This window comes from Cygnus atratus, chromosome 1, assembly GCF_013377495.2.
Source record: "Cygnus atratus isolate AKBS03 ecotype Queensland, Australia chromosome 1, CAtr_DNAZoo_HiC_assembly, whole genome shotgun sequence".
NCBI lineage: Eukaryota > Metazoa > Chordata > Aves > Anseriformes > Anatidae > Cygnus > Cygnus atratus.
In genome coordinates, this window is record NC_066362.1 from 176,867,596 (window position 1) to 176,893,989 (window position 26,394).

The 26,394-nt window shown below is 40.0% G+C and overlaps 1 protein-coding gene across 2 annotated transcripts in view; it reads right to left on the bottom strand.

Moving 5' to 3' along the window:
• Window positions 1-26,016, bottom strand: part of VWA8 (von Willebrand factor A domain containing 8) — a 188,723-nt gene extending 162,707 nt beyond the window's left edge. Inside the window, exons 1-4 of one of the 2 annotated variants that reach the window (XM_035553444.2) lie at window positions 25,752-26,016; window positions 16,057-16,134; window positions 5,548-5,678; window positions 3,807-3,917 (exon numbers count right to left, since the gene is read on the bottom strand). In XM_035553444.2, coding sequence (XP_035409337.1) covers window positions 3,807-3,917; window positions 5,548-5,678; window positions 16,057-16,134; window positions 25,752-25,881 — 450 coding nt within the window. In that variant the 5' untranslated portion in view covers window positions 25,882-26,016. Of the gene's footprint in view, window positions 1-3,806; window positions 3,918-5,547; window positions 5,679-16,056; window positions 16,135-24,212; window positions 24,239-25,751 lie in introns of those variants that run through there. The other variant, XM_035553445.2, reaches the window with a different exon arrangement.
• Between the last annotated feature and the right edge of the window lie 378 nt (window positions 26,017-26,394).

Genomic DNA, 26,394 nt, shown 5'->3' on the forward strand with positions numbered 1-26,394 from the left:
ATTATTTTTGTAATTTTTCAGCATATGACCATATAATACTTTTCCACTTATTTGATCCTCAGTTAGTTTAACTACACTAAATGGAAAGGATTGTTCACATAATAAAGTGTTCTTAGTTTGGGAAGCGTGTTTTATTTAATACAAAAGCTGGAAGATGCAGGGTAAACAAAACCAGGCATTCCAGGCAATACAGTCTGTGGCACAGTCCTGGAGTGACACACCTCTCAAGCACAAAGTGGCTTAGGTTCTCTCCCAGTTGCACCCACTGCATTCTTTTCATGTAGGACTTCCTTAGTTGCAGCGACTAAAAATATAGGAGGCTGTAGTAATAAGACTTTAAACCAGAGGTGTGACTTCTATAGTTGTACACACATGATAACAAGCAAAACTGAATCAGAAATGGCAAAAAAAAAAAAAAAAAAAGGTCAAATATCAAATCTAATTCCATTAATTTTGAAAACAGGATAGACTGAAATAAGAATCTCCACACTGGTTCAATCAAGTTGGTGGCTCACGTACAAAGAGCTAAAGAAACAGAAAGCCACTGTGCAAGAAGAGCTGTTTTATCAATAACTAAATTTGAAACTGCCATTTAAATATTTAAGTAATAAAAAGTAATCCAACTAACTACTTGCGATGCAACATATTTAACCCATGCAATAAGTTACAGAACAAAGTCAAGAGGTTACTTGTTGTTTCAGTAAAAACAATAATGACATTTCTGAGTCTTTTAACAGCCAATTAACAGACAAAAACCAAAATTAGTGGTCTATGGTAAAGACAAGAAAACAGAACTTTCTGCTGTCAGTTCTTAAATGAAAACAAATAATTCACCCTCACCCCATTATAAATCCTCTATTTTACATAATTGTAACTGGGAATGAATTTGATAATTCAAAGCTTTCCTTTTTTGAACGGTGCCTAGTCATTCATTTGGTTTTCCCTATTTCTGATTTTGAAATGTATATATATATTTTTTTTCTTATCAGATCTCTCTTCTAACTTTATAACTCCAGAACTTCTCCCATTTGATTCACTCCAGCACTAACGAATGCTGATTTGTGGAGATATGTGATACACTAGCCCTTCAATATATACGCATCACTGCGGAACTTCAATCGCTGCCTTTGAGTCACCATCTTCCGAATCTATCTGAAATAACTACTGCCATCACATTCAGTAACTTCTTGTTAAAATAAATCAGACGTTTTGAAACGTCTGAGATATGCATTTACACTATTTAATCTGTCCCTATTAAATGCAGAGCTATAAAAAACCATAATCCCTTAACAATCACTCACAGACAACTTTGCAAACCTTTGTGGGTCTGCAAGCCTGATGATTCACTACATTAAATTTATTTCTGGTAACAAGGTGCCAGCTTTCATTACAATATATTATCATTCAAGGTGTAAGATAACTACATTATTATGCTGTAAGTTGCAGGCAAAGAGGCTCATCTATCTCAGACAACTAACAGCTAAGTTTATTTGACCCACAGAATTCACACAGAGGACGTTCTGGAAAAGACGACTTTTAAGCTTTGCTGTCTTCTCTTTGGTGTCATGAACAGCAAGAATGCAATTCCACAAGAAAGGAATTGGTGTATAAATCTGAAAAGCATAGCTTGTATCTTCAGTCTCTCGTGAAAGTTCACCTTTTCTTTAGCTCATCTATGGCAATGGAAACAATCCAAGCTCATTCAGGAGTATTTTCTTAAAGCTACCTGCTTTTGCTTTCTCTGTCTTGAAACCGTTCATGGTCTGTGGTTTAAGGAAGAGTAGTGTCTAGTTTCTGTAATGTTTTGAATCGGTAATTGCCATCCGAAAACCTTCAAATTATTAAATGAACTAAAATTCAACCTCTGTGTAACCTGTAAAACTTTATTCCCTGTTATTACTAAGATATAACTAAATCTATGATGGTTCTAAATATAGCTACATACTATACTTTGTGTCTTTAATTAAAACGGAGGGCTAGAAAACTTCAGCTAGAATATCACTATCTGTCAGGTTCATCTTTCATGTTTCTAGTATTTAAAATGTATTCATCTAAATACCAAGGATTTATTTTTCCCTCCGAACTTAAAGATACATAGATTATTATGGGTGCTGAGTATCTTATGAGCTGAAGATTCCTACTGAAGATTCTTACATGAGTCCTACTGGTTTACTTGGTATCTTGCTAAAAGAAAATCCTAGTCTGAAATACTGCCATGCTGGATTCTAGTAAAAGCCTTTTAACTACAAATGTCCAACAGATAGAGGGAGATAGGTAATATTAGACCTTTACCTTAGAAAGGTAATCTTTACAGAGTGTTCTTACTTAAGTGAGATCATTCAAAATAGCTTGTACAAAATGAAGCAAACTGCTTCATATTTACATTGGGATCAAAATCGTCACACAAATAAAGAGTTAACAGATTATCTCACATCTTGCTGAGGTTTGTACAGTCCCTAAAACAGTGGCTTGTATAAATGTAAGTTAACTAATGCTTTTACACTGAGGAAAAATTTACTTGAACAATCCTGTAGTAAGCATGAGGATAGGACTGTCTGTAACAGCAGTTAGTCACGGAGCTCATATGAGTTACTGAGTTAACCCCCCAGTTTGCACAATGAACTCATCCTCTGGTAAATGAGAAGTCATTTACAGCCCTAATTCACAGGACAGTACTTTAAGTTATCTCATACTGTGCAACCCTCGTTATTTCCAGATAACCATGAAATAATTTGAAGTCCTGCAAGTAACTAAAAAAAGTTGTTATCCTTCAATCTGAGGATCATCCATCATTCATAGTCATTTTGTCATGATTTCAAAAAAAATTAAAATACGGTGCTGAGAAAGATCTGTGATTTTTTTTTCTTTTTAGAAAGGGGGAAATATTTCTTAAACAGAAAATAAATCTTTTATGCTTTCTTTCCTCTTCTGCTCCCATCTTACTTCCCACCCACAAATCACTCATATGATGGTGATATCATTAGCCTCTATAGTACTAACAACTGAAAACTTCTTTAGATAACACATTTAAATTCACACTACATGAGAGAAACTGACTCGCTCTACCTATTTAGGCACGTAACGTATACAAATTTTCAGTATCTAGGAAAACAGACATTCTAAACAAAGTATATATTTTACCTGCATAATCAAAAGGGAGACATGACATCGATAAGAGACAGAAATAAAAGACATTTCTCTTTGACAAACAGAAATCTTATCTAACCTAAGTCACTCTGTGGTTGTACTAAATGAGCTGATGAGTAGGGGAAATACTGATAGCAGGAGTATTTAAATCATTATTTCAGTCTAGATCAGAAGTGAGCTTCTGAATCAAGTCTCTATTTACTGTGCTTGGGTTTCACAACACAGAGCAGTCTTAACATACATGAACTAGACTCTTTTCCAATTAAACTAGATCAAAAGATTTATTTTAGAAATACATCTGATGTGCTACAGGTGTTAGGCAAGAGATATACCAAGAGAAGAGCTTGTGAAACAACAGCCTAGCTTGCACAGAACAGGTCTCAGTGCTTGTTACTGAAGCACACTAAAATACAGTCTCCCTAATTCAACCTAAATAAAAGAGTGCAGCCCTGTGGTACTGCTACAAGAGAGAGTAATCTTGGATTTTGGTAAAGATAACATTTTCACTAATAAAAAGATCAAGAGCATTATATGAGACTTCCTAACTACATCAGAAACATCAGTCATTTTGTAAACCATGTAATAAGTTCTCATCATTTAAACCGTTATTTCCTTCAAACTAGTAAACAAAAATTCGGTGGTGCGCAACTGCAACTTGCCTGATCGAGATAAAAAGCACTACCATCTCGGATCTCTCGTCGCTGTTTGAGGTCTGTTTCTGTGGTGTCCCTTGACAGCGCAATATATTCAACCTCCCGCTTTGTTAGTTCCTATGGACAACATTCAGAGGTTATTACAAAAATAAAGCTATAACCGCAGTAAGTGAGCTATAACAATAGGCCTAATGGTATAATTGCACAAAAGAGCTCCAGGCAGCAGCACAGTGATCTGAAATAACTCTGAACAAAATCTAATATCTCTTATTTTTAAAATGTTTACAGTGTGTTCTACCTCAAACAAAATGGCATGAATTTCTGCTCAATAAAATTTATTTTCCCCAAACCTGTTCTAAAAATATAATAACCAGCTATATAGCTGTTCAACCGAACACCTATAAAGTCGTCTAAGCTAATTTTCTGGATGCTGAAAAACTATCAGCATCTGCAAATCATGAATAGAAATCAGAAGACTTCCATAAATCTCAAAAGCTTCAATTCTATTACTGCTCAGTAATACTTGTACTGTTACACGGTTGTGGTTATTACCTGCACATACTTTGTCAATACGCTGATGAACTATATTGTTCTCATCCCCTCTGCCTTTAGTATCACAACACGCAGTTTACTTCTGTAAAATCATAGACTGTTTCAAAATGGTGAATCTTCAGATTATTTTTTTTTATTATTATTTTGATTCAGTAGGAGCTATACTTAGGTTTTTCTACCTTAAAGCAAAAACAAACGAACAGAACACAACACACATTTATACCCAATGTTCCTGCTACTTCTGTATCTGGGATATCATGCATTCTGCTAGGAAACAGATTCATGATGAAATACCCTTAGCACTTACCACTCAGCTAAAAGTATAAGAAACAGATCTCTCTTTAGAGGCAGCTTTTAATTATAGTTGTTAAAAAAAAAAAAAGGCAAAAATATGAAAAAAACAGAACTATTTAATTTTCATTTTTTCTGTACCTGCTAGGTTACAAAGCCACCAATTCCTCTATGATGCAGGTAGGTACACTCTTTTTTTGTTGTTATGAGTAATATGAAAACAAAAAAAAGGGGACACCTCCATTTGTGATCCTTCTGCCCAACCAGAGTCTGGACAGAGCTTATGGCAGAAAAAGCCCTACCCACATCATCTTTTTGGACAGACAACCGCTCCTCTTACCGATCATTTAAGGGCACCAATGACTCAAATGTGAAATCTTGCACATGGTGCTGCCATGGTTCATGCAGATGGATGTAGGCAAGCTCTTCCCACATTCCATGAGCGGATCATACACACGTCTTCTCTTCCTAATCACTCATGATAACTGTTCCCAAATATTACTCAGAACACTCCTCTCCTAAATCTTTTCCTTCATTTCTTTTTTTATACAACGAAGCAAAAACGATTTGTTGTCTGTAACAGCAGGCAGATATCTTAATCTAACATACATAATGCCTAGAACAAACTGTTTCTCCATTTGTGATAGCATATGGTAACACAGTTTTCCAACTATTTTTTTCCCCTGGAGTTTAGACAGAAAAACATGTATTAAAATGTCTGTACTTGCTATTCATCTAAAACAAACTGAACTCTGGAAAGCATGTTTATGGAAAGAGTTATTTACCTCCTAGAACTGTTTGCTGTTAGGACTTTCTAGGACTACGTTCCAGAGTTTGGCTAGTAGAAGAGTATCTAACTGACATTAATGACTATCTCTCCAAGAATTTAAACTAACATACATACCAGATACTGCATGGCAATAGATCGCCGGAGGGGCCCAGGAGGACCAATAAGGAAGACATCTTGGCCGAGAAGATCTTTCTGCATTATCCATCTTAAATGCTGTATTACAGACTGGGCCAAAGAATCTGTCACTTTGAAAGAGAAATAAAGGTAAGAACATATTTAATTCCAAACGTGTTAGAGATACCTGGCCATTTATACATTTTTTTTGTTCTTATCTCCAAAACCAAAACAAAGACACAAATATGTGCCCCCTAAAGCTAGATAACTGAAGAGCAGGGGATTCCAGGCACAGTTTGTATTAGTTTACACCAGTTTTATCAGTTTACATTTACTACTTAGTTTACATCAAAGTTGATATACCTATCTTACCCACTGCCTTTCTCTCTGCGCAACTTCCTCCTTTAAAAAAGTAAAACAAAAAAGTTGTCGATCCTCATTTCACACTGAGCTCATCAATGCAAAGACTTGTCAGCTTCAGTTTTATATAATAAAGATAAGCTATTAATGATTTGTAAAAGACTCATCCAACCTATAACCCAATGCTTCTGTGAACTGTGAACTTTAAAAAAGTAAACACTATGCTTGCATCACACTGAATAGATTAATTTTCAGGATATATTTAACTTGCTACTTCCTTAAAAGACAACTGTACTCCTGCTTATATTACACGTCTCAGAAATGAGTAAAAAGCACTAACTAGCACGGGAGGAGAGCAAGAACACAAGCAAGCCAGGAGGGAGGTTTATTTATGCATGTGTGTATATGGTTGCTTTCAGAACAATCTGACAAGAGCAATGATAGGGTTTGAAGCTAGGGCTTCGAGGGTGGTGCCTGGGATGCTGTAGATGCATCTGAAGTACAGTAAGAAAGAAGCAGGAGAAGATGAAATCTTCAAATTAATAGTTGTTTATTTACCTTTTTTTCAATGTGGCTGCTGGTTGCAATTAGAAGCCAAATTTTTAAGAAACAAGCTTTGGTTCTACATTAACTTTCCTGAGGCAGGGGAAAGGCAAAGTTAAAAGACAGCACGCAATAGTGCCCTTCAACTCACAAGGCTTCCAATTCACCTCTGTGTTTTTGTGAATCACAATCAAAATTAATTTTTATAAAACCACAGAAACAGTACAAGATTTTATGAGGTTTAAGTAAGATTCTTCAGCATAAGGATGACTAAGGAAAATTTTATCAGAAATTTTAAGTGAAGACGATCTGTCACTCAGGAAAACCATCAGAAATCTTCTCCCACTTCCAATGAAATCTACCATATCCTTACCACCACTATGAACAGAAATAACACATACATAAACAAGCAATCTATGTGTTAGGATTATCAGATTAATTGTAAACAAACATCTCAGGTTGTTTTGTTTTTAAACAGCTGTCATTAGCATGCGCAGGATTATTGAATATATTGTTCTCTCCTACGTTGGTGTGTTAAAGTTGTATGAATGTAAGAGTATTTTCTCCTTCTCTGCTGCAACACTGTTTTTTCCCAGAGCTATGCACATCACATGCACCACAGGCCAAATGCAAATTGGTGCCTCACAGAGAACAACACGTTCCTTTGTTAGATTCTCAGAAAATTAACAAAGTTCTTATTACATATATTTCTCACGAAATAAAGGCTAATGCAGCACACTAGAACTGCTCTGCCCAAATTTTGCTGCTTTAGAAGTATGGTAATTTGAAAAGCACCACACAAGTTAAGTGTTTTATTAAAGGTACCATTAAAATTGCAATCAGATCTCACTGAGAAGGCACATTCATTATTACTTCTACCTGTTGTATGAATACACTGTGCGTGCCTCTAGGGCATTTTTGTAACAGCTGTTAAAAAAAAAAAATGTTACATTACCTAAATTGGACAAATAAGCTTGCAAATCTTGCTGAAACACTGAATTCTTTCATGTCAAAAGTCATGCATTGAAAGCATTGACAGAGCATGACAACAAACGCCTCTGGTGTATTTCACGTTAATATGTGTAGCTATCTTTTTTATTTTTAGGATGGCCTCAAGAAAAAACTCAGGTCAAGCTTAAAAGCGGCACCATAAATAGAAACAGGATTTAAGAACGTTCAGCAGCATCTGCAAGACAAACTGTCGTGTAAAAGAGAACATAAGCACACAGCACTCAAAATCTAAGTCTTAGGAACATGACCCGCCCCCCCCAAACATTAATGTATTTCAGTGCACTTATGTTCTCTTGGTTATATTTAAACAGTACAAATGTGCTCTGAAATATAAACATGCAAAATGCCACTTTAAAAAAAATCAATCCTGATTTCCTAACCTTGCTTTTGGGGAAAAAGTCACAAAACACAGAATGCCTCACTGATAAAGTTACTAGAAAGTAGCTTCATTGCTTCTTCATTCAAATCATTCTTCACACGTACAGGTCACAGATGGATCAATTATAATACGTTTTTAATACGTTTCACACCCTCAGTACACTGCCCATTTGCAAACTCACTCAAAGGAAATCTGCTAGGAATAATGCCAAGAATTCAAAGAAAGCATTTCCTAAAGTGATCTTCCATGACAGCAGCTTCCACTTTTCAGTTCCTTCTACTCTAACGTGCAATATCTGTACATCTCTCCAATGTATTAACCCTATTTCAGTTTTCCAGTTATTTCCTTCTAAAATCAGGAAAATATAAAATTTCCTTTGCGCACACAGTCTATACTGTATAAACTATTTCCAAAGCTTTTCAAAACACTTTTCAAAAGAAACATCAGATGTACACGTGCGGTACCTTGTATGTTATTTCCGTATATTTAGACTACTTTTACTGTGGTATCTCCATTGCAAAGCTTTTATGTCTAATACAACTTGAAAAAAACCCTTTCTGATCAAGTACTCTATGTTAACTTTACTGCAAGAGGCACATAATCATTTCCTATGACATTTCGAAGACAAGGCAAATTAGCTGAAAAAAGCATCAGCATGTATATTACAGCAGTTTTTATTAATTATCCCATGAGTCAGATAACATCTAATGCAAACTGGGTTTGCACAAGCTGTTTAGTGGCACTCTGCTGATTTGCACTAGCTGAGTAGCTGGCCCTATACTCTTAATCTGCAGGGTGGTGCGTAGGAAGCCTCTACAGCGTATTCTCAAAGACACCATCTGGCACATGCAGAAGAGTAGTCAGTGCTACGATTTGCTATTCCTGTGCACTGAGGATGGCCGGAGAAAGAAATGGCATTATACCACTGCTTCACGTGTGGTAAGAAGAACAACACCTAGCAGAATCTGCACAAATATTTTGTAAAGTGAGCAGTTATAGAGGAACTGAGAAACCCCCAAATAAAGAAAATGTTTTAGATAGATTTTGCAGGAAATGCAGCAGCTGCTGTTGTTGTTTGATCCACAAATCAGGTTTTGCTAAAACCAAGACTGAAATGGCTATGCTAGCCTCAGAAATTTTCCAGTTCACTCATACTTGAATTCTTGGCATATGCTACACTCGCTGAAGCCATAAGATTTGCTGGAGATAGCAGACAGTATCTGCTGGCAAGTCGTTGTGTCCCACCTACAGAAGAAATCCCATAGATGACGGAAACACCTACCTCTTCCCACTGCTCAGATGCAGACATAAATAAACCAATTCCCAAGAATATCTATTCCAGATGTGATACAAAATACGTTAGAGCCCATGTCCCTGGATGACTCCGGTTTGGTGAATCACAAAATAGCCAACAGGCACTTAGAAGACACCAGTGTATGTCATTTGAATAGAATAAAAAAAGAACACTGCATACCCAAACCTTTGCTATAGCACACGTTCAGAGTTCGAGAATGGTTCTTCTTTTTCAGGAGATGCAAAAGTTCATGAGAGGAAAAAGATCTCCCTCTCTCCTGGTTCCTGAGGGGCTCCTTCAGTTTACACAGCCATTTGCAGCACATGCAGTGTAGGGGGGTGGCTACTCTAAAATACGTTTGAAGAAGCAGGGGACAAGGAGGGAGGTCTTTGTCTAAAAACATAAACATATTTTTAAGAGGGTAAATAGTCAGAAAAAAAAAAAAAAGAGCTCTCCAAAGATGCATTTCACAACTTTTTCATGTCAGGGGGAACATGAAGGAAGAGTGTGCATTGCCCAGCACACTTAAGAAGCCAGGGTGGCTGAGCTGAAGAGAAAGGCACTCATGTGTGGCCTGCTTTCAGCTGCTTTCATTTAGCACTTTACAAGGAAAACACTGCTGCTCTTCCAATTTTATGCTGATGTGCTAAACCCAAGGAGTTTTCAAAGTCTCACAATGCGGTTGCATCACAGTCAGTTTTCATTGGAATACTATTTTTCCTTGTAAACTTTTCATGGAAACGGCCTTCATTCCAACAATTTTTGTTCTTGCGGTGGTAGAGAAACAAGCTGGGAGTCTTTTCAGGGGTTTAGAAAGGGGGAAGTTACCTCCCTGGATAACACTGTAAACCTACTTATCATTAATTCCTCTGAGCCAACTGCTTCACAGGAATGTGTAAGATCTATATAGGCAGGTCATTCTCTCCATTTGAGTACAAATGAAAAGGGAGTATAAAGGAATCATGTAAAATCAAACATCTTTCTAGAAAGAACACTGAGTGGGATTCAGAAGACTAAGTTTCTCTTAGTGACATACAAATATGCACTACCTGAAAGGAAGGTGTGGGGAGTTGGGGGTCGGCCTCTTCTCACAGGTAACCAGTGATAGGACTAGAGGGAATGGCCTCAAGTTGCGCTGGGGAGATTCAGGTTGGAAATGAGGAGACATTTCTTCTCTGAAAGAGCAGTCAGGCATTGAAACGGGTTGCCCAGGGAGGTGGTGGAGTCGCCGTCCCTGGGGGTGTTCAAGGAAAGGTTGGACGTGGAGCTTAGGGACATGGTTTCGTGGGTGACACTGGTGGTAGGGGGATGGTTGGACCAGATGATCTTGGAGGTCTTTTCCAACCTTAATGGTTCTGTGGTTCTATAAACGAAACTGTTCTTAGCTGGATGTACAATTCGTCGGAAAATACACAGCCAGAGCAGTTATCTGTAGCTCAGTGTCCAGCTCGAGGGACATATTGTCTGCTTTTAAGCGCAGGAGCTCAAACCAGCACGGATACATTCAAGTCATTCTAGAAAAGACCTAGAAGAATGTCTAGAAATTTTAGAAGACAAGGGGAAGGTAAAGCTACTGGAATTCAGCCTAGAAAAGAAATGAATGAAAATCTTAACAATTGTTTTCCAATATGCAAGATGCAATCACAATGAAGAGAAAAAGTAATCTGTACATCATGGTTAAGGTAGATAGAGGGAACCCCAATGAATTAGAAGCGTGTCCAAAAAGGTCTAAATGTGGTATCAAAACTCCCCCCCCCCAAAAAAAAAGAATCATTAATTATTGGAGCAAATTGTGCAGATTGCTTGGTTGGTTCTGGAATCTACATCGATAGCACACTGTAAGAATACAGAGGGTAAATAACTACCAGGAATGGTTCGGATGCAGCTGACCCTGCTCTGAGGCACAGGGACAGTCTGGACAACGTCCTGAGCTGCACCCAGACTCTTGCTGAAGGTTTCTATGCCCATGCATCTCCCTCTGCCTCACTCTTGGTATACACGAAATAAGGATAATGATGTAAAACACTCAGAGCTTTACTGACAATAAAGCACTACCTTAAGATTCTTGGTTAGGTGCTAACAGGCAAGTAGCATATCAGTTGCAAGCCTACAAGAAAACTAAATGCTGAAATAATCACTGTCTCTGACAAGAGACATCTTTCCTTATGCTAGGAAAGAAGAAAAGTAATGACAAAAATCTTTGTTAACATGAAATTACAGTCATCCTGCAATCCAACCTGTCTCGGTAATGTGTTGCATTCAGCAACTCCCAGATTTAAACTAAACAGAAAGGAGAAAGGCACATTCCAGCACAAAGCTGAGGCTCCTTCGAGCAAGAACTGAACACACACACTTGTTCTCTGCTTCTGCGAACGGTGCATACCGTTCTGGGACAAGGACACGGAGGCATCTTACTGTTAAGGCAATACTGAGCTTTCAGATGAAGCATAAAAAAAAAAAAAAAGAAGTTGCTAACACCACTGATCCTACTACACAGAAATAGCCCTGATTTCCTCAACATTAAAACAATTCCCCTTAAACCATGTAATTCCATTTAGTACTCTTTTCTTCTTGTATTTCATTACTATATGCACAAACCTTCTGTTTAAATTCCTCATGTTAACAAGCCTCCCATATATCTCAACTGACTAAACTACCAAGATTTATCACTTGAGTGTGATGCACTGAACCCCCGACAGTATACATGCATTTCACTTTTGAGGGGAGGGTGCTCAGATGCATAACATATGGCATAAAACCACAATTTGTTTGAAACTAACCTTCCACAATTCAACACAGTTACCTGCAACAGGAATATAGCCAAATTCCCAAATACATTTGCACCTTCAGAGAGCAGAGCCCATGTGGCATTGCAACTGAATGCCACATTTCCTGCCCTAACGAGGATTCACTGTCATTGAACAAAGTGTACTGGAAGAGCTATGCTAGGAATTTTTTTGTCAAGATTAATAAACACGAAATATCAGGTACATTATCATTTTCATAAAAATTTCCAGAAACCATTAACAAAAGCAGTGCACCGAGATGAACTCAGCATTTGAAAAAAATAAATAATAATTTGTATTCTCATAATTCGATTTTAGATCTAAACCACCATGGAAAGCCATACAAAGTTTCTCCAAAGTATAATTAAAGAAATTATCATGCTTTTCAGGCACGGTGAGATTTAAAAAATGTAGGTTTTATTTTTACTGATAAAAGAACAAGCAGAGCAAAAGTGCCCGCTTTCTAGAATGTCAGACATAGTTACAACAGAAGCCCCATTAACAAAATTCCCTTGTGTATGACTCATTTTTACTTGTCACTTATAAAAAGAAATAAGAACAATTTAGATTTTATGTACCTTTAATTATTATCTTCCAAGAAAAAGACATTGGCCGACAATAGCAAAACAAATTAATGTTTTATATTAATGTACAAAATGGAGTACTTCATATTGAGGCTGTATGTGCGTAACATAAACCTAAAAATCAAGGACATGAAAATGGAAGGTAGCCAGCAGCACATATCCTATACATTTCTACAAAATCTAACAAAGTTCAAAAAAGGACTTAAAAAATCAGTTTAATTTGGTAAGACAAAGAATACAGTATTTTGGTATCAATTATGTGACAAAATGACAAAGCCAGAGTTTTGTAGGTACTTAATACACTTACATTCCTTATTGTGTTACCATTTTATTTTATTTTTACAGATTCTTAAGGCTGTTTTTAAGCTTAGAATAATAATGCTGAGTATAGAATAAGTTATAACATCCCTAAAATTCTCTGTAAATTATAGATATGTACTTTCAACATTACTGAATTTTACCATAGTTGTTATCTGGCAGAATAACAAGAGCAGAAGCTTACCCTACACATATGACGAGCTAGATAGGAGTGTTATTTGCAGTACCAGTAAATGAACTCTAACTGCCTCAGTTCCCTTCTCTTAGTTCTTACTCCATTGCAAACATTACAAGGGCTAAGTGACTCCAGACATTTTCAGGGGAATTTCCCACTTAACCTGGATGGCCAAACTATACCTAGTCTTAGTATAAAGGAATTGAGGTAAGTATCTTGATCATTTTTAATTCAGTATTAGTTACTATAAAAACACTTTAAAAGATTGGACATTTTAGTTTACAAATGAGCACAAATATGCAATTATATTATGTTCATTTGTTTTACACCGAGACATCCTGAATCTACAGCACAATCTTTCACACGGCAAAACAAAGACTCACCTAAAAAACGTGCTCTGTAAGTAATGCTTATACTCTGTAAATGCCTCACAAAGAAGATATAATTTACATGGAGCCAACATAACTTAATTTCACTAAGGGAATAAAACTTTGTTCCACGGTAAATAAACATAAAACTTAAGAATTGTGGTATAAAAATTTCCTAAATAGAAACTGCATTAAAAAATGTACTCAAGTATTAGAAAATGATTTGATTTGATTTCATTTAGCTACTTTAATATTTAGATTTATAAGCAAAATTGTGTACCTTAAATAATCATACTATTACGTACGTGAATACTGATGAACAACAATATCTCAAGCATGACATAGGCTCCTTGCAGTTATGATTACTATACAAGAGAAGCAACTAATAATACATTTAGCAAATATGCTAAAGAATTTCACTTTTAGTTGTAGAAACAGATTTTAGCTAAAATCCCATAACTCTGTACAGTTCCATTTTAGTTAGTTCTCAATCACTTTTTCCTTCTTATAATCACTAACTAAAAAAATCTTATTATTTGGTTCTACCACGTTTTCACACTCTCTTGCTTTTCCAGTCCAAAGAACTGAAAGAGATGCTGTTGTTGCCACACAGAGCTAACATTTAAGTTCCAGGGAAGCATAGATTTACCAAAGCGTGTAATAAGGACTGCCAAGGTATGGAAAAGTGGAAGGCAGAGGCATTGTTAAAATTAACACGTTCGGTACAGCACTGAAAATCAGAAAGCAAAACGACACAAAAGAAATGTAAATAAGTAAAATGGATCACAGTACTCATTCATCTAGACAACCGATGTACTTAGTTCATGATCAGGATGATAAAAAAAGCATAGGAAATAGTGATTAAAAAAAATTCCTACAGTTTATTGCTTAAGAAGCTATGAAAAGTAATAACACAGAGCAGCACTTCTCACTGTTTGGTCACCTTCCCGTGGAGCTCACAAGGTACGGGAAGTATTAGTACAGTCTAAAACAGAAACCCTGTAAAAGCAAGGAGTGACACATGCCATAGGACATCTCTGGTACCTTACATCACCTGGCAGGAAGGTGTCACGGCCTTGTGCCTGTGGGAATTGGTGGGAAGAAGTTCCTGAGTCAGGTGCAGAGCTGTCTGGCAGGCCTCAAACTAGTCACTGACTGAACACAAATGAAATCTCCCTTTCGCTGTTCCTGCTACACTTCTCAAAAGACAAACAGGTCAATACATGTTTATTATTTATGCATCTGAAGTTTATCCTAAATGCAAAGAAGTTGCAGAAAGATTCTACGCTTCAGAAGGAAGGACTGCATTTCGCAAAGAGGAGAGTTAAGGAACTAGCTGAAACACGGCGATAGTAACACAGGCCTACTAACCCATGGTTGTTACAAAACAAGGAATGTCTGATGAACTTTGGCACTATTGCCTAAGAATGCAACAGTATAAATCTCCAGGTAGCAGCTCCTGCCTCTTCTCTCCCTGTGCCAGGAGCACTCACTGCACACCTGTACTGCCCCAAAACACAACAAAAAGAACTACCCACCTTCCCATCCAAAATACAAAACACACGCACACACAAAAAATCACCCTGCAATTTTCTTGGTGTCCTCCTCAAAATGTCATAGAATGAATTTAGACATGTTGGAAAGCAAATTCACTTGAAGTGAACAACTACACTCAGATGCCATCTTGCAGGCCCAGTAAGAACAGGGACTGGGATTTCTCAGCATGTGGCCATCTCTAAGCATAGTGTAAGACCTATGTACCCGTTTAGAACAGTATGTGTGCTTGGGTTTGATCTGAAAATTTATCTGGGTGGAATAATCAGTGGCTTTTGTTTGTTTATTTGTTGTTTGATTTTATTTTAGACATCCAGCACCCCATATGTGAAATAGTAAACGACCATTTTGGATCCACAGTTAAGAGTTGGCCCGTACTGCGCTAGGAAATGCCACAACCAAAGCCTGACTCATTCACTGATCCACGGTACAAAAAGGAAAAGCTCAGAAGCATGTAGTCTCAACAAACAAAGCGGAGGAAATACAGGTGGCTATGAACAGTTGGTATTTTTTAATAAGGTACCAAAACATAATGTGAATCAATTTTAAGTATACATAGGCACATTGCTAATTTGCATAGTTAGCAGTGACTTTGGTTAAGTATTTGATTGTACTTTTTTACTGTGTGATTGTACTTTTAACTGACTTCTCATTAACTTGACGGATTTTGAAGATCTGTACATTTGCATACAACAATAATATGAAAATCTGGAAATACTAAATATCACAGTAGAAAAATCTCATACACATCTCATATAGCAGAAAACTCCTAAAAAATATAATCATGTTGCAACTGAATAATAATCTTAAACTGCCACAGTTTTATGATCAATTTGAGATTACTGTAGTATTTTTAGAAGTAAATGATGGATGAGAAAATATGTAAGCATACATGAGTCCTTTTACCATCCCACTGACTAACGTGACAACTTACAGTCAAAGGTAAGGGATTCCTATACAGCCTGCTGAAGCAGAGGTATGGTTAAGAACTCAGTAAAGATAGCCTTCCCCAACGTGCATGCTTTTTCAAAACACATTTCTTAGATAATTTCAGTAAAGTCAGTGGAGTGGTTAGAGGATGTAAAAGTTGTTACAACAAAGCCTCGATACCAATTCACATGAAAAACAGATTCTTACTGTAGTTCTGTGGAACAAGTTCTGGGTTCTTCGGTGTTTTGAGTTTAAAGGATACATCTCCAATAGTGACAGCATCACCTAAAAAAAAAAAAAAGAGAGAGAAGAAAAGTATTTCAGTTCCTAGAAACTCGCAAAGTGTAAAATATGTTTATATTAAGTTTACATCATAAACCTGCTATTGTAAGGCTGACTATGTGTCCACAGAGCAGCATCTGAAGTGTTTGAGAACTAATGAGGCTCTGCTGCTTTTTGGTAGATCAGGTACTGGTAATATTTACATTCAATTAATGTTCCTTAACTTTTCCCTTCCATTGTTATAACCATAACTTACTGTGTTGGGAGCTATGGAAGTTCAAACTCGCCATAGAACCCTCTTCCAGATACCATTGCTGACTTCTTTAAATGAAATCCTTGCCTGGCTGCAGAAATAGCAGTGAGAAACACTTTTAGGGATGATAATTTTCTTGAGTATTCAGGCAGCCTGAAACGGTGTCTCTTGGAGGTACAAAATGATATATTCATACCAATGGGTCCTTCCTGCACTCTCTGACTACGCAGCAGTAGAATTTGGCACCTTTTCAAGGTTTGAGAGGTCTTGAGCATTTCTTGCTCTGGATTTCACTAACACTAAGCACCTGCCATTTTGTTTACCGGCCACTTACTAGGACCTGCCTGTCTTATCTGTCTTTCTGCACTGGCAGGCTTGAATTAAATTGCAAGGCATGCCCTGTGTACTTTCTCATGGAAATCAGAACTGAAATCTAGTTTGCAGCCAGGAAATGGGCGAGCACCAAGAAAGCAGTGGTCACACAGAAAAACATCACTACAGCCAAAACCCACGAGGCCAAGAAAAGGAGCTGCAGAGTGGTAACAAGCTCAAAGTTTTCTTTTTTTTTTTTTTCAAGACCATCTGGGCCATGCAAACAAGTTCCGAAGTATTAAGACCACAAAGCTAAGATGTCTCCAGAAAAATGATGTTTTTGCCATTCCTGTTACTGGAGATAGCACCACCTTCACTGCCTAACAGGCACTGTAGTGTGCTCGTGAGGATGGAGGGGATTACAGTGACTGTGCTCTGGGTGCAGTTTTGCCACAGCACTCTGATTACACCACCTTTCCATGAACTGAGGCCAAGTTTTAGAACTGTTTATGCTTGTGTTTTTCTGAGAAATGAGACGTAGGAAAGACGTAGCCCGTGAACAAGATCCAACTCCACAAATCCTTTTGTAATTTTGTCCGGCAGCATCCAAGAGGACGCAGCTTACAGTTGCCTGCGTCCAGCACTGCCTAAGGTGTCAATGAGTTCAGAAGGCTAATGCTGGAAACAGAGAGGGAGATGCTGAAGAAGAAGCTTGTCCAAACTGACAGAGGCAACCAAAACTGCTGCCATGCATACGGCTGCTCTCCTTTCAATCACCAGTGACTATACTTGTGCACTCTAAGGCACTTCTTTACTGGCATACACAGGTGTAACTGCAGATCTCACAGGACTGAGAATTCAGACTCTGATGCTATCCATACCCCCCATAGGAAACGCTACGCATGCAGGACTAGGTTCATACAGCCAGCAAGGAATCACCTACAGCAACAAACAGGAAGCAATGAAGAAAGCACTGCAAATGATTTACTCCCAAATTTAAGTGCTCAACAATGCCCCTGAGACTGGGATTCACAGCCAGACATATATGCCTGCAACTGGGCTTTTATGTAGCCCCCCAAGCGCAAATACTTAGCCCACCAATTTTTTTTCTATAAAATATTGACAGAAGATGGCCAGCTGGTGGTTGTTCCCGCACTTTATGCAATGATACAGTGCTCAAATGGCTTTCCAGAAAGTGGGACACAATAGCAATGCTGCCATATAAATGGCAGCCAGGGGTCGGTCCATCCCTGGTCCTAAATCCAAGTGGCACCAAGCAGTGCCCCCTCTCCCTGCCTAGAGCAGGTACTGTGAACTGTTACATATTTTAAATTAAATTAAATTTAACTTAAAGAGCTGCCAGACAAAAAACACGTCCACCACAGGGAGTAAGAAACACTGCAGGCTTTGACACTCCCAGGGTTTTGCCCACTTCTCTAAGTTTTAAACCAATAAATACTATTTTACAGCACAGGCATTGTCTCCCATTCCCTTTCTTCTGCTGCAGCTCCATCCATTCCTTCGCGCTGGAAAACAGCTACAGGATTTACCAAAATGCCTCCAAGTTGAGGAAAGCATCCTAGAGGCCCACTGCTTCCTGCAAAAATTGACACCTCTCTCATTAGCTCAGCTCGGAAGAATTTTAACATTCTAAAAAGAGCAGGTTGCCTGAGATATCCTCAGGAAGTTAGTGCCAGTTTATTTTCTCACCATTCCCCAGCCAACATGCAAGGAGACAAGAGTATATGACTAATTAGCTTCTAGCTTGAATCACCTCAGCTCCAACTGTAAATACTCTTTCATGCAGCCTTGCAAAACACAGGCGGGACAAGATGCCAGATGCCAAAACAACAAGGTGTCAGACTCCTTTAATACACTGCAATGATGATATCACCTACACAAGAGAGTTTTAATCACCTATTTTATTGGCACAGTACTGAAAAGCCTTAGTTGCTTTCCTCTACTCTAAAGAAAACAAACGACTTTAATTAGGTCTAGGTAAAAAATGGAGAATGCATCTCTTCTGGTTTTATTTATGTCAGACCATAAGATGCTAATCCCTGGCCAACACATCTTATCGGTTCCAAAAATTCAACAAGTATTCCAGCCATCAATGGACCCTACATATTTTACTGAAAATTGGGGTGGGAGGGAACTACAGGAAAGAGGTGGAAAGAGCTAAGCACACCAAATCCCTAACACAAAGTGCATTTGGCTTCTGACAGTTTTGCTGCTGGCTGGAGACAAATGTTGCCTCAAACTTGCATCTGTCCACAAAGCAAAAATACTAACAGTGTTTATGAGAACTTGAAGCAATAATGAACCAAGACAGCATAGTCTCTCGTCTTACCTAAATGAGCACAGGGGGGATTAGCCCACTAATCTTATCACACGCTTCCACCTGGGATAGATTTTCTCGTCTCATTTGTTTCTCCTGTACCTATTTTTAAATCTCACGTTTGGTTATTCCATTTCCACCGCGTTTCCAAATTCTTTGAGCAGAGATATCACCCCAGATAGGCTCTTCCCAATGTTTCACCAGCTGGCAAGGAACAGACAACAGCCTGCCTGGTAGAACTGTGGTGTTAAAATCAGCAAAATTCACAATTTGGGAACATGTATCCCAAGTGATTTGTCTCTGCTGCAAATTATGGAACACGCTATAAATACTTCAGCCCAGCCCACAAGCTCCTGCTGCACTGTTGTGGACAAAAGCTGTAGAGGTGAAGAGGTGACGATGTGCCCTGGTTTCTCATCTCCCACGCAGAAAATAGTAATCTTGGTTATCACGATCTTTGGGGAAAACAGTGGGATACAAGCAGTGCCTGATGTACAGAGAGCTATGCCTGTTAAAAGACAGCAAAGACAAATAAACCGGAATTTAAAGGTAAGTGGGACATCCCGTACAGGGGGTGGTCAACATAAAGACACAGCAGGGAGTTTAAGAGCAATATGGCTCAGCAATTGGGGGCACATACATACAACGACCCAGTAACGGGACCTTGAGGAGACTCTCTGAATCACAGAGATATGAAAACAGCCTCAAAGCATGCAGGGACCTCTTTCTACTACATGATAGGATAGGTCTGCATGAAATAAGGATTAACGTCTATATGCAGCTAGCCAGCCACCACAACGCACTCTCTTCTTCAGAGCTGTGCTTTAGGTAGGTAACAATATGAATACACACACCTGCTTTTTCCCCATTAAAAAACAAGTGCTGTTCAGGTGAGCAGGCCTATTTCTTCCCCTCAGTTCACTGAATGGGAAGGCACCACCTCTTGCTCCAAGCCCCCATGGCACAGAGGCAGCCGCCGGAGGCTGGCCGAGCCCTTTGGCAGAGCATCGCTGCGCGGACACCCTGGGCTCCTCCCCCGGCATCTCCCACCGACCGCTCCGGTACACAACAGGAGGACTTGATGGACCTCTCCTCTCACCCACCACAGATGTTTTTATGTGACCATCCACCTGCACGGAGCCAGCAAAAGCATATTAAAACTGGGAAGGTGCTAAGGCTCGCTAACATTAATTTCTGTGTGATTAGATCACACTTGTTACAAAAAGGTTCAATCTCTAAATTATATTCAACTGTATATTTTCAGGTCTTGATTTCACTATAATGTGAAGGAAAGAAAAAAAAACAACAGATGTTTTCAGCTGGTATTTTTCCAGCACATGTGCATAAGAGCACTGAAAAGGGTGTCTGCCCTCACCCTTGAGGAGCCAACTTTCTTTTAAGAAACAGAAGCGCTTTCAAATCATATTTTTCCTCAACCTTTCTGAACACTTTCTTCAGGAAGAAAAGAAGCCATGTCTACACAACTTATTTCTCTCATTTCATACTGACTCTTGCTGGGCATCTTCACGGCTGCAAACATCGTACCCAGTCACCGGGTAACATCAAAACTAATCCTGCATCTTCTGTGGGTACAGGCAGCCTCCGAAACACATCGGTGTCACAGACAGAAACACATTCCCTGCACTCACAAGGTTTGCACCTGCACTCATCACATACAGATGAGGTAGAGCTTACCTGCTGCCGCTGTGACACCGCAGGCTGCCAGCACTGAAATAACTGGGAGTCTACACAACAAAGCCTATCTCCAACTTAAGCAAAAAAAAAAAAAAAAAATCTTATTTAAGTTGCCTTTTTTTCTGAACAAAATAAATGGTTTCTCCTTTATTTCTAAGAAAACAAAATAATGACTTCAAATGTAACATTTGAACATTACCCAATTTTTACCCAACATTCTTGTAAGACTTCCTAATTTTCTAACTTTTTGATTTTTCAATTACCTACTTTAGACTAATGGTCCTCTTTACTGAGTTAAGTCCACAGTGTCACTAAAACAAAATCTTTGTGCTTACTCTAGGAAGTGATCCTTTTCCTCCGTTTCTGTGTATTTTTTGAGGATCAACAACGTGAACGTGGAAACTTCTCTGACATCTAGCCCTGACAGAAGCTTACAATCATTTCTTAGCCTAGAGCTATTTCTCATTTGGGCCAACAGCATAATCTAAACATAGGGACACTGACAATGCTCAGCTGCAAAACTTTTAAGATGTGAAATGAAAGTTTTACAAATGTTTAATGCAACGAGGATCTCACGAACACTTGATATGCGCATTTCAGAATATGTCCTAGCAGTATGCTTACCGTGTCAAAGAAATGCTAAACTCCCCATTTCATCAGTTACCAAAAAATCTTATAAATGCTGGTTGAAAGGGACTCTTAAGGTCATCTTCTCCAGCTTCCTGCTCAACATCAGCTTGCGACCAGACTGGGTCAGACCCACTTTGGCTCTGTCTGATGGAGTCTCAGAACCCTTCAAGGATGGTCAGTCCACAACCCTTCCAGCTAACCTCCAGCCCTGCTGCACCACTGTTGCAAGACTAACAAACCCAGCCCGCTCAGCTTCTCCTCACCAGCAGGTGCTCCAAGCCCCTAACAATTTCCTAAAATAATCCTCCAGCAGACTTCATTAACTTCTCAAAATTTGCCTAGAATTAGGGAACCCACGACTGGATATGTAATTCCAGGTGTGCCTTCAGGAGATGGACTCTCCCTTGCACTGGGCTACGTCAGGAGGAGCATGGGCAATCTGTAGTTTGCTTTATTCTCTATGAGAGTGCAGCATCAGCTCGTATTCAACCACACGCCCACTGCAACCCCACGTCCTTTTCAGCAAAGCTGCTACTTAAGACCAGTGGCAGGACTTCACGCTTCTTCTTAGACTTTTTCAGGTTTCTCTTGATCCAATCCTCAAGTTTATCTAGGTCTTTCTGGACTCAAGATCCGCAGCCTGTCAGACAGGAGGGATTTTGTCTGTACATACTAAACGGTACTTCTTTACAGTCCTCTTCTGTTGCCTGTCCTTATTCTTTACTGCATTTTTGTACGCTCCTTCTTTGTGCTTTAGTTCATTGAGAGGTTCCCTCCTTGGCCAAGCGTTTGTTGCTGAAATACCAGATCCTCCTGCACTGCAGGATCATTTGCTCCTGAGCTGTCATTAAGGTTTCTTTAAAAAAGGCCCACCTCTCCCAGGCACCTGGTTGTTATCCGAGGGATTCTGCCTACCAATCTCTCAAGTAAGCGAAAGTCTGCGCTCCTCGAGTCCGGAATCCTAGTTCTTCTGCTCTGAGCTGTTTTGAAAAGTTCCTATTTACTGAAAAGATAACAAATTAGACAACAGAGCCTTCAAAATTCACTATGGCATCTCCCACGCAGCTATTCGGGAAGTCCCTGAGTTTGCCAAGCAGGTTCAGCTTCAGCCTTCTGGACTAACACAGGCAGGACTTGCAAAACACATTGACACGTACCTTGATTGTAATAGCTGCTAAACAGGAAAACATAAATTTTGAACAACTGCCAAATATTAAAACTCAGAAGCTATTTACCGACATTTACTCATGAGAAAACTGTGAAAGCCTACCAAAGACCAAGTACACCCTGAAGGTTATCTGCATGACAGCTCATCCCTTTCTTCCAGCTATATCAGTGGGTCTAATAAAAGACACATTTTTTTGCCACCAACCTTTCCTCTCTTAAATGTTAGAATAATTTTAAATAACTCAGGCATGACTCCACGGACAACTGGCTTTAAAAGTCCCTGTTTCCATTCACTGTCTTCTCAGTTGTGATGGCACAGCAACCATTCATAAGGCCTTGCTGTAAATCAAATAAGTACCACTGAGGAGGCACTGAACAACAGCACGAACATTAAGAGAAAGAAGAAAGCGTTTCAGACGGGTTTTGTGAATGAACAAGATATTGCCAGCACCACATTCCCAGCTGTCAACATTTTGAACTCCAACAAGATAATGACCCAGGTAAAGTCAAAAAAACGGAATGTATATTAACTTCCATCATCAATCACATTGTTTGGTTTTGGACAGTGATAGACCTGGAAAAAAAATAATACAAAAATCTTGCTAAACACATTGTCCCATTCACAGTCTTCTTTCAGATGACAGATTTTTACCACTATCACTTAGATCTGTATACTCACGATTAACGTTACAGGACTTTGAAGTCCAATACAGTATTCACAACTGACTGTTAGACCCAGCAGACAAAATCTCCTGTACGTATTATTGACATCTTTTAGGCCTAAAACACAGCCATGATTAGAAAATGGAACTGACCAGGTTTTGGAGAGAAAGCAAACCTGGACAGGAAGAGTTGCATAGAACAGTCAGTGAAGCTAGAGTATATCTTGGTCTACACAAGCAAAAAAGTCTAAGTTGTTGTAAACACGTGGAGCAACAAAGCATATGAGAGACTTTCCTTTGCCTGTAATACCATCTATACTGTCTGTTTTGATTTTTTTGACCTTTTCCTTTCTCACCAAAATCATTTGTTTCCTCCAACTCCTTAAGGCATCTCTGATATTGCCTACTTCACCAGAATTTTTTCAAAAGTTTTGCATTGCATACAGATAGACAGATGCAAGTAATTAAATGCTAGTTAACCGCGGTCCAGAGAACTGCACTTTGCTCAGCTAACATGCGTTTAAAATAATAATTCGTCACAAACAACTCTGCAGTCTGCAAGACCTTGATTTTTCTTCAGTCTTTTGGAAGGAAACATGAAACCTGCATTAAAAAATGAGTATCAGAGAGACATCCTTCCGTGATAATTTACTACTATAAATCAAGTTTCCCTAATTAACTAAGTTGTGCAAGCCCAAACCCTTCCTAGCTACTCCCATTAACCTTCGGTCACCGTGTGCCTCAATGCTTCACTCTGAGATTTCTCTCAAGCTTTACCACTAAATAGCTCCAGCAGTTCCCCCATAGCAAGCAGTTCCCCAGGCATCAGCAAGCCAAATTTACGTTATCAAGACAGAGCTGAAAAGCTGAGCATGACTCCTTCACATACAACAGGACAAAAACAGACAACAGTTTCTCCCTTAAACTTAAAGGGTTTTAAGAGTTTAAACTTCACAGAGAGTAAATCACACCTGGCAGGGATGTCAGATCCAAATTACTGTGTACGCAACAATTTGCTGTTTACCTGACTGTTAACAGCTTCCAGCCCTTTAAAAATATTTTCCTTTTCAGTAGGGAAGAGACACGCAACCTCGACCCTTGTTACAGCAGGACTCGCAATTAGAGCAGCCCCACAGAAATAGCAGAAATATGTATTGCATACAACACTTGACACCATCTCTTCAGATCCTCAGTAGCCTCCGTGGGCCGATAGGGCTTACAAGCGGACATGCGAGCATCTTTAAGATAAAATGGGGAGAGAAAAAAAAGCACAAAAAGAAAATGAAGAATAGCATTCCTAACATCAAGGCCCCAAACCACTATCATGACTGAGATGTCTCAGCACTTGAGAAAGCAAATAACTCTAACATTACATCTTTTCCTGCCTCTAACTACAGGACTGTCTAGAGCTTTGAGGCATAAGATTTAAATCCTCCTACCAAAACTATTACCATCATTAATTGTAACTGGGAATACTTTTATTATTCATACACATATCCAGCATATTCATGAATATGTCTAAGTTACAGTCAGTTATGTCCCAAAACACTGAATTTTACGGTACTGTATGAAGCACCTTTAGTAATACTGCATTTGCTACTGTTTCATTTCACTGAATTTCTGCTTGTTCATAACGTTAGTCATCCCAGTAATGGGGTGCAAGCTCCTGATGCACCTTCTTCAGGCACAAACTGTTAACTTGTTCCTTTTTATTCCTGCTTTTTAAAGATAAATAACCCTAGCTTTTTTCAATATCTTTCACAAATAACGTATTTTTATTCAACAAGCCTTGAAATAATTTGGTGGTTATCTATTCCTCAGAGGCTCCTCAAGAAGGAAGCAAACACATGCATAAAAAAATGAACCAAAATCAACTAATACACAAACTCAAGAAATAAAAGTGGAGGCAAATGGTAAGAAAGGTGTGTAACTAAGACCTTTAGTGAGTGCCTGGCCACCAGAGCCTCTCGGTGATTCTATTTCGTCAATGTACAGCCACACATCATCCCTCTATGTTTAGCAGTTTTGATGCTTTTGGCTTTCGTCCCAAAAAGTGCCAGCTACCCGTGGCATACGTCCCCGTTTCCGAACACCAGTCCTGCTCCGCACAGAGCCGTCACCTGTCTCGGAGGGCACCAGAGGATACCCGGGGACAGTTCGGGTCAACCTTCCCAGCATGTGCGAGCTCAAGGTCAACCCCAGAGCTGTTACCAGCGTTTATGAGAATCCTTTCCCAGAAACTCAAACACGCATCTGCCTTGGGAGCCCTGACGGCAGCTTTGCCTTCACAGAGCGCCAAGGCTGTAGGACAGGGGCATGGGATGCATTTGAACTTCAGCAGTAAAGAACTTGCAGTAGGGGCTCCTCCTGCTTCCCCAGGGGTGACAGATTTTGAAGGAGAAGCTACGGAGAGCCTCTGCCCGGCACCCACCACCACGAGCCCCCAGCCCGACCCTCCGGGCTTCCCCGAGGGCTGGGGGCACGCACCCCCCGGACAAAACCCCGCCGTCCCGGGGCAGGGGGCTGCGGGGAACCGGGTCCCGTCCCGGGGGACACACGTTACCTGAGCCGTGCAGCGCCCTGAGCTCCGGGCGGCCGGGCCGCGGCGCCAGCACCTGCCGCAGGAGCAGGCGGACCCTGCGCGCTGCGGGGGACCCGGCCCCGCCGCCCAGGCACAGCAGCTGCCGCTGCATGGCCGAGGGCAGGCCGCCGGGCCCGGCCCGGGCAGGGAAGGGAAGGAGGGGAAGGGAAGGGGAGAGAGAGGAGAGGAGCGCCGCCGCACAGCGCCCCGCCGGAAACTACAGCCGGGCCCAGCGGCGGCCGGGGCGGGCGTGGGGGCGGCGTTGGGGCGAGCCTGCACGGGGGCAAGCGGGGAGATGCAGGGCTGCGAGCGGCTTGTCCCCTCCCTGCAGGCCCTGCCAGGCCCTGGGGGGATCCCCCTGAGCCTCCTCTTCTCCAGGCCGAGCAGCCTCAGCTCTCCTGGCTGCTGCTTGAATGCGAGGTGTATTCGCTCCTCGACGTCCCTTGGGAAAGGGAGGGCGGCCTCTCTGAAAGCAGAGGCCCAAATCTTGCTGGGTGGACTACACAGGTGCACCAAAGTGCAAAAGTACACCCTAGGAAACACTGGACAGGGCTACTCTTAGAGAGAACTTAATCTGCGTTGTCGCTTTTAAGCAGTTAAACATGTCCTACAGCTTCACAAAGAA